Raw genomic sequence first — 9,287 nt, forward strand, 5'->3', positions numbered from 1 at the left:
GAGAGACTGTGAGTGCCATGTAAATAGTATGTTTATTATTATACAATAGAGCCCATTGGAATTTTTTCTTCCATGTACTGTTAGACATAAAAACCTGAGACACTATTGTACAGAGAGCTGACTGACAAGACCTTGTTTGTGTAGTTCTAACCTAGAATAGTTAGAAATGTTACGAATTCTCTGAATATAACTGGAATCTAAAAAGCTGGCCTACAAAATGTATTTTATTGGAATCTTTCTTGTAATACCAAATGTCTGCACTCCTTGATCTAGAAGAATCACAGATTTTGAAACATCACCCAGGTTAATTGACTTTTTAACTGCATACTGTTCAAACAGCTGTTACATATTAATAGTATTCTACTGTATGTACCTGTAATAAACTATTCAGGCTTTCTTAAGCTGGTTTTCAAAATGTCTTACAATACTGCTCTTACCTTGTTAAAAGAACTTTTATAATAAAACTAAAAAAGTTAAAGATATCTTTCCCAAATAAACAGCAGATTATATAAATGAGCCAGCTTCATGAATCATGTATGGAAATAATTAGTTGTAAACCTATAAAGTTTATAAGCATTCTTCGAGGCAATCTAACATTACTATTATTAGGAGATAAGATATTTGAGAAGTTGACAGCTAACAAATGAAGCCCCTAAAAGTACATTATATGTCCTTAACCTGTAACAGGAGTTTATTTTGTCAAAAGCTATTTTTCCCATCCTATTCATTACTAAACAATTTTGCTTCAAAACCTTTTCCTCCTTCGTGAGGCTTCTTAGAATGTTAAATTTACCTTCTAAAAATTATACACTATTGTTATTTTCCAGGAAAACAGCCTCTTAGGATTGATGCACAAAGGTCAAGTGAAATATTTTTGTGGATGGTAAGAAAAATTTCAACTTACATTTTTGCAACTTCTTTAACAATATCACGGCAGGTCATTTCTTTCATCTATAGAAAATATTATGTATATTGTCAGAAGAACATTTTCCACTTGTGTAACTATTTTCACTTTTATGCTCAGATATAAAACCAAGGAAAATAAAGTCCAAAAAAGATTAGAACCCAAGTTTCCTGATTCATATTTTAATGTTTGAAGTTTATACGCTAGCCCAGGCATGGTGGTTCACGCCTATAATCCCAGCATTTTGGGAGGCCAAAGCGGGCGGATCACCTGAGGTCAGGAGTTCAAGACCAGGCTAGCCAACATGGTGAAACCTCCTCTCTACTGAAAATACAAAAATCAGCCGGGAGTGATGGCAGGCTCCTGTAATCCCAACTACTTGGAGGCTGAGGCAGGAGTCTCGCTTGAACCTGGGAGGCGGGGGATGCAGTGAGCTGAGATTGCACCATTGCACTCCAGCCTGGGCAACAAGAGTGAGACTTCGTCTCAAAAAAAAAAAAAAAAAAAAAAAAAAAAAAAAAAAAAAAAAAAAAAAAAAAAAAAATTAGCCAGGCATGGTGGCAGGCACCAGAATTGCTTGAACCCAAGAGGTGGAGATTGCAGTGAGCCTGAGTGACACCACTGCACTCCAGCCTGGGCGACAGAGCGAGACTCCCATCTCAAAAAAAGAAAAATGCATATGCCAACAAGATATTCTGGGATAAACTGTAGTTACAACTTTGTGATAAAATTATAAAAATCCACAGCCATCTATGATCTATAGGCAGACCTGAAGTTTGAACGACTGGAAAAGACATCTGATATTCTTTATAGCCAATTTAGGATAATAAAATGCAAAACAATATCTACTGTATGCAAGATACAGAAAGATGAAGGAAGGAGTAAGAAATTACCCTTTGTGAAACTATTCAAAGCAAAAATGCAAAATACCAGGGAAAGCTTTGAAGAACCAAGATTTGAGCAGGGTCTTATAAAACAGATTGGATTGGATTGGATTTCAAGAAAGACAAATGTGTAAAGCACAAGTGGGAAGCCAAAAGTTTTTTCCAAATTAGAATTCAGCGTTCTTTCAATGAACACTTGGAAATCAAGGTAGAAAAATACCCCTATGTGCCTAGTTGAGGAGTCTGTATAGTGTTAGGTTTTGGTAGTAACCAGTACAAGACTTTATTATTAGACATAATGGATTTCTGAATGGACAGGCATTCCTATATTCTGGATATGTTGGGGAATGATGGAATATAGTGAAAGGTGCTCATACAGCAGTCTAGACTTAAGCTATTCAACTGCTATATATATAAACTATATATATATTTTTAAATTTTGACTCTGGATGCTCAATATGCGTGCACAACCATATCAGGAAGAATGAACAATGACAAAAAATTACACTGAATTTAAATTTAAGAATACTGTCCAGGCACAGTGGCTCACGCCTGTAATCCCAGCACATTGGAAGGCCGAGTTAGGCGGATCATGAGGTCAGGAGTTTAAGACCAGCCTGACCAACGTGGTGAAACCTCGCCTCTAGTGAAAATACAGAAAAATTAGCCAGGCGTGGTGGCGCATGCCTGTAATCCCAGCTACACAGGAGGCTGAGGCAGAAGTGCTTGAACCCGGAAGGGGAGGTTGCAGTAAGCCAAGATTGTGCATCACACCACTGCACTCCAGCCTGGGTGACAGAGCGAGACTCCATATCAATAAATAAATACATTTGAGAATACTAATTTTAGGAAATAAACCATTATTTGGGTACAACTAAAGGCAACTGGCTGGCATAGACGCTTAAAGAAATAGTGTCTTTCTTCTGTGGGGAAGAAAAAGACTAAGAGAAGGAAGAAAACGTGAACCTCAACAGTTTGAAACAGTTAAAAAAGTGTGTTGAAATTGTTCAGGCAGCTTGATTATGAACTATTAACATGACACTTGGGTCCGATAATGGTATAAAGAGAATAACTCTAAAGTATTTAGGGATGCAGTATTATGCTTGCAGCTTTTTTCAAATAGTTCATTGGGGAGGAGGATGTATAAGTGGATAACTGAAGTCTTAACTAGATTGGTTTAAGTTTATGATGTTTACAGTTCTTCATGTTAAATTGAAGGTGATGAGAAGGGAAAGAATACTGATCTTCACATTTTTTCCCTTATTGGTTAAGTTCTGTATTTTGTGAATTAATTGAATCTTAACTTGAAAAAGCACATTTTAAATGGCAAATTATTTTTACATATGTTTGTGCGTTTCTATTTTTTGATAAACACACCAAAAGAAAACAGGATAGAACAATGATACAAAGCGGGGGGGGGGGGCAGTAAATGGATTCTGTAAAGCACCAACTTGTAAATATTTTAGAGTTTATTAGCTGCATGGCTCTGGTTTCTGTTCCCTGTTCCAAATGTTACAGTCTACTATATTTTAAAAGCAGCCATGGACTGAACGTAGCTGTGTTCCAATAAAACTTAACAAAAGCAGGCAGTGGGCCATAATTTGCAACACCTGATTCACAGCATAATTTTGTCACAAACTTTAGGTGTTCCCCAAAGTGATTTTTTTTTCTTGATTTTTCTGCTGGGATTTATTGTTTTTCTCCTTCCTTACTAGGATTTAACTACAGAAAGACAAAAAGTAACTGCTCTAAATACTCTAATTTTCTTTACTTTTTTGAGATAAGGTGTCACTCTGTCACCCAGGCTGGAGTACAGTGGTGTGATCATAGCTCACTGTAGCCTCCAATTCCTGGGGCTCAAACAGTCCCCCGTCTCAGCCTCCCAAGTAGCTGGGACTACAAGCACGTATGACCTTCCCTGGCTAACGTTTCGCTAGTTTTAGGAGATTGGGTCTCACTCTTTCTCCCAGTCTGATCTAGAACTCCTGGGTTCAAGCATTCCGCCCAACTTGCCCTACCAAAGTGGTAGGATTACAGGGGTAACCCCCTCACCTGGTATAAATACTTTAATTTTCAAACTTCCTTATAATAGTATGGAGAGATGAAATCAAAAGGAAAACAGTAGAAGACAGGAACCTAGCACTATGCCAGAAAGTTTGCAATGGAAAAGAACATAGGTCTAAGACTCATAAGGTCTGGGTACTATTCAGAATCAGCTGACTGTGATCCTATGCAGTGTGTTTAATCTGCAGTTGAGCTTGGGCTAAATGATCTCCAAGATCATTTTGTCAACTTTACTAAAATGCAAAACAAATTAAACTTTAATAGGGGGTTCTAAAACTTGGCATTGTATAAATGCCAAGCACCAACAACTATTTTCTAGAAGCTGGTCTTAAATAAGTTGAATGAGTAAATTACTTGAGCAAGTTTCTAGTACAGCATTAACATTAAATGAATGTGAAATTTTATCTCACTGTAATTTACAAAAACACTGATAAATTGTATGCCTGCTTTTTAAGCAAGTTTCTGATAATACTACTGAAACAGTATACATGAAGTCTGAGTTGATCAATGTATGGCTAAAAGGAAAACCAGGCTTTTAAGAAAACTTTTTCAAACTAATAGCTGAATTTCTTGTGAAAGAAAAAGTGGATAGGTGTAAGAAAAAAGTGGGTAGGTATGGAAATTTGAAAATTAGAATATTTATACCAGGTTAGGGGGATTACCCCTGTAATCCTACCACTTTGGTAAGGCAAGTTGGGAAGACTCCTTGAGCCCAGGAGTTCGAGACCAGACTGGGAGAAAGAGTGAGACCCTATCTCCTAAAACTAGCAAAACGTTAGCCAGGCGAGGTGGTGCGTGCTTATAGTCCCAGCTACTTGGTAGGCTGAGGCAGGAGGACTGTTTGAGCCCCAGGAGTTGGAGGCTTTATGCCTTATCTGGCTAGGAGCAAAGTTAAAAGAAGCAGTGGAGCACAGCCAGACATCAAAGCTGTGTTCCAAATAAATAAATAATAAAGGAAAAAAATGAGTATCACTTCTTAATGCAGTTGATTCTATGACATTAACTCAAACTTTTAAACACCAAAATCTTCAAACTAAGGCTCACAGATATTCATGAATAAGTTTCATAAATTTTGTGAAATCATATAAAAATCTGTGTTTTTCTAGATTGGGGCTTTATAGCAGTTATTCAAAATCGTAAAGGGATGTATAACAACTCTACAGATAATATGTTATCAGCTTTCCCATTAAGTGACTTAGCAGCTTTGTAAAGCTCCACTCTAAACATCAAACCACGTTATATCCTTAGACCAACCTTCTCCAGCCCACTGGCCACATGGGGCTCAACTCAAATTTGGAAACTGTCATAAAACATTATGAGATTTCTTTTTTAAGCTCATCAGTTGTCATTAGTGTTGGTGTATTTTATGTGTGGCCCAGGGAAGCCAAATGATTGGTCACCCTTGCCTTAGACAGAAATGTCTGTGGTGATAAAATTTCACTGCATTAGGATGACCATGTAGCAAAAATTCAAGCATTAATTATTACCTGAAGCTTCTCTATTTCCGTCTTTGCAGCTTGCCTGGCTTTGCCAATGGCACAACCCCAATAACCCTATTTAGAAAACAAAGGAACATATATATAATCACTGAATTAGTATACTATCATATATAACTAATAACTACTAATGTTTATTTATAACCTAGTGAAAAGATGTTAAATGACTTTTAAAAGCAAGAATGGAAAAATATAGTCAAACACATTCTGATGAATGCCAAAGGGCTCAAAAATACTAAAATACCAAACTTAATTCTAAAAGAATCTGTACTCCTAATAGAGGTATATCCAAAAATATGTAAATTATGTAATCATTTACCCTTCGAATTTGAGACATTTTGGGGAAGAGGAATCAAAAAGATTTTAGCACTATGACAATGAAAAATGAAATTATATATTCCTGAGAGATAGTTTAAATAAAACTAATTCCTGGCTGGGTACAGTAGCTCACGCCTGTAATCCCAGCATTTTGGGAGGCCGAGGCAGGCAGATTACGAGGCCAAGAGATCGAGACCGTCCTGGCCAACACAGTGAAACCCCATCTCTACTAAAAATACAAAAAAAATTTAGCTGGGTGTGGTGATGCGTGCCTGTAGTCCTAGCTACTTGGTAAGCTGAGGCAGGAGAATTGCTTGAAACTGGAAAACAAGTTTCGGTGAGCCAGGATCAAGCCACTGCACTCTGGTCTGGTGATAGAGCGAGACTACATCTCAAAAAAAAAAAAAAAAAATTCCTATGAATTCGTAACTCTAAACCCCAATTTTTATTTTTGTAAAAAAAATTTTTTTTTTTTTTTTGAGACGGAGTTTTGCTCTTGTTACCCAGACTGGAGTGCAATGGCACCATCTCTGCTCACTGCAACCTCCACTTCTTGGGTTCAAGCAATTCTCCTGCCTCAGCCTACCGAGTAGCTGGGACTACAGGCGTGTACCACCATGCCCAGCCAATTTTTCTATTTTTAGTAGAGACGGGGTTTCACCATGTTGGCCAGGATGGTCTTGATCTCTTAACCTGGTGATCCACCCGCCTCGGCCTCCCAAAGTGCTGGGATTATAGGCGTGAGCCACCGCGCCTGGCCTGTTAATTTTTTTTTAAAGATAAGGATGCACAGCTAGGCATGGTGGCTCACTCCTGTAATCCCAGCATTTTGGGAGGCCGAGGCAGGCAGATCACTAGGTCAGGAGTTCTAAACCAGCCTGGCCAACATGGTGAAACCCCATTTCTACTAAAAATACAAAAAATTAGCCAGGCATGGTGGCAGGTGCCTGTAATCCCAGCTACTCAGGAAGCTGAGGCAGGAGAGTTGCTTGAACCTGGGAGGCTGCAGTGAGCTGAGACAGTGCTACTGCACTCCAGCCTGGGCAATAAGGCGAGACTCCATCTCAAAAAAATAAAAACCAGAAAAGATAAGGATGCACACATATATACTTCTGTTAGAGGAAAATATATTTAAGAATCTTTATTTTCTTCAGTTAGTAAAAACCACAAAAATGTCAGGATAAGAATACAGTTAAGAAATGTAGGCCGGGGCCGGGCGCGGTGGCTCACGCCTGTAATCCCAGCACTTTGGGAGGCCGAGGCGGGTGGATCACAAGGTCAAGAGATCGAGACCATCCTGGTCAACATAGTGAAACCCCGTCTCTACTAAAAATATAAAAAATTAGCTGGGCATGGTGGCACGTGCCTGTAATCGCAGCTACTCAGGAGGCTGAGGCAGGAGAATTGCCTGAAACCAGGAGGCGGAGGTTGCGGTGAGCCGAGATCGCGCCATTGCACTCCAGCCTGGGTAACAAGAGCGAAACTCCGTCTCAAAAAAAAAAAAAAGAAATGTAGGCCGGGCGCGGTGGCTCAAGCCTGTAATCCCAGCACTTTGGGAGGCCGAGGCAGGTGGATCACGAGGTCAAGAGATCGAGACCATCCTGGTCAACATGGTGAAACCCCGTCTCTATGAAAAATACGAAAAATTAGCTGGGCATGGTGGTGCGTGCCTGTAATCCCAGCTACTCAGGAGGCTGAGGCAGGAGAATTGCCTGAACCCAGGAGGCAGAGGTTGCGGTGAGTCGAGATCGCGCCATTGCACTCCAGCCTGGGTAACAAGAGCGAAACTCCGTCTCAAAAAAAAATAAATAAATAAAAAGAAATGTAATAACAGGCTAGGTGTGGTGGCTTACACTTATAATCCCAGAACTTTGGGAAGCTGAGGAGCATGGTTCACTTGAGGCCAGGAGTTCCAGACCAGCCCGGGCAGCATGGTAAAACCCTATCTCTACCAAAAATATAAAAATTAGCCAGGTGTTATGGTGTAGGCCTGTAATGCCAGCCACTTGGGAGGTTGAGGCATGAGAAATCGGGAAGCAGAGGTTCCACTGAGCCAAGATTGCACCAGTGCACTCCAGCCTGGGCAACAGAGCAAGACTGTCTCAAAAAAAAAGAAAAAAAAATGAAGAAAGAAATGGTAATAATTTAGGGAAAGCTCCAATAAATCACACTTAAACTTTCTCTTTAAAAGGGAAGGCTGGGCACAGTTGCTCATGACTATAATTCCAGCACTTTGGGAGGCCAAGGCGGACAGATCACTTCAGGTCAGGAGTTTGAGACCAGCCTGGCCAACATGATGAAATCTCGGCTCTACTGAAAATACAAAAATTAGCCAGGTGTGGTGGTGCATGCTTCTAATCCAGCTAATCCAGAGGCTGAAGCAGAATTGCTTGAACTGGGGAGGTGGAGCTTTGGTACCACTGCAGTCTGCGCGACAGAGCGAGACATCCCAAAAAAAAAATCATGCCAGGTGCAGTGGCCCACATCTGTAATCCTAGCACTTTGGGAGGCTAAGGTGGGCAGATCACCTGAGGTCAGGAGTTGGAGACCAGCTAGCCAACATGAAGAAACCCCATCTCTGCTAAATATACAAATCAGCCACGAATGGTGGTGCATGCCTGCAATCCCAGCTATTTGGGAGGCTGGGGCAGGAGAACTGCTTGAACCTAGGAGGTGAAAGAGGTTGCAGTGAGCTGAGATCGAGCCACTGCACTCCAGCCTGGAAGACAGAGTGAGACTCCATCTAAAAATAAAATTAAAAAGTAAAAGGGATGACGTGGCTGGACACGAATGCTCATGCCCATAATCCCACCGCTTTGGGAGTCCAAGGCAGGAAGACCCAGGAGTTTTAGACCAGCCCTGGAAACATGGTAAGACATTGTCTCTACAAATACCAAAAAAAAAAAAAAAAAAAAAATACAAAAACTAGCCAGGCATGGTAGCGTTAGCTTGCAGTCCCAGCTACTTGAGAGGCTTAGCCAGGAGGATCCCTTGAGCCCAAGACTTAAGAGACTGTAGTGCACTATGTGTCACTGCACTCCAGCCTGGGCAAGAGAAAAAAAAAAGACAAACACAGTCTTAAGACAGTATAGTAATAAAGGAAAATCACATATTCAAAATACTAAATGCACTACGTAGTTTCTATAACATTGAAAACAGATCTTTCCTCTGCCTCATACCAGTTATTAATGATAAACAAGAAAACATGGCAGGGCACAGTGGCTTGTAATCCTTACGCTTTGGAGATCTGAGTGGGTGGATCACTTGAGGCCAGGAGTTCAAGACCAGTCTGGCCAACATGGCTAAGGCCTGTCTCTAATAAAAATACAAAAAAAAAAAATTAGCCAGGTGGTGCATGCCTGTAATCCAAGCCACCCTCGAGGCTAAGGCATAAGAACTGTTTGAACCCGAGAGGCAGAGGTTACAGTAAGCTGTTATCACACCACTGTGCTCCAGCCTGGGCCACAGAGTGAGACCCTGTCTCAAAAAAAGAAGAAAAAAAAAAAAAAAGGCCGGGCGCGGTGGCTCAAGCCTGTAATCCCAGCACTTTGGGAGGCCGAGGCGGGTGGATCACGAGGTCAAGAGATCGAGACCATCCTGGTCAACATGGTGAAACCCTGT

At 40.6% G+C, this 9,287-nt stretch overlaps 1 protein-coding gene across 1 annotated transcript in view; it reads right to left on the reverse strand.

Annotated features, from left to right (window-relative positions):
* PSMA3 (proteasome 20S subunit alpha 3) overlaps positions 1-9,287 on the reverse strand; it is a 28,964-nt gene that overhangs the window by 6,149 nt on the left and 13,528 nt on the right. Inside the window, exons 5-6 of the mRNA XM_017530895.2 lie at positions 5,340-5,405; positions 905-951 (exon numbers count right to left, since the gene is read on the reverse strand). Coding sequence (XP_017386384.1) covers positions 905-951; positions 5,340-5,405 — 113 coding nt within the window. The remainder of the gene's footprint in view (positions 1-904; positions 952-5,339; positions 5,406-9,287) is intronic.

Source organism: Cebus imitator, unplaced genomic scaffold (assembly GCF_001604975.1).
Source record: "Cebus imitator isolate Cc_AM_T3 unplaced genomic scaffold, Cebus_imitator-1.0 Scaffold70, whole genome shotgun sequence".
NCBI classification, from domain to species: domain Eukaryota; kingdom Metazoa; phylum Chordata; class Mammalia; order Primates; family Cebidae; genus Cebus; species Cebus imitator.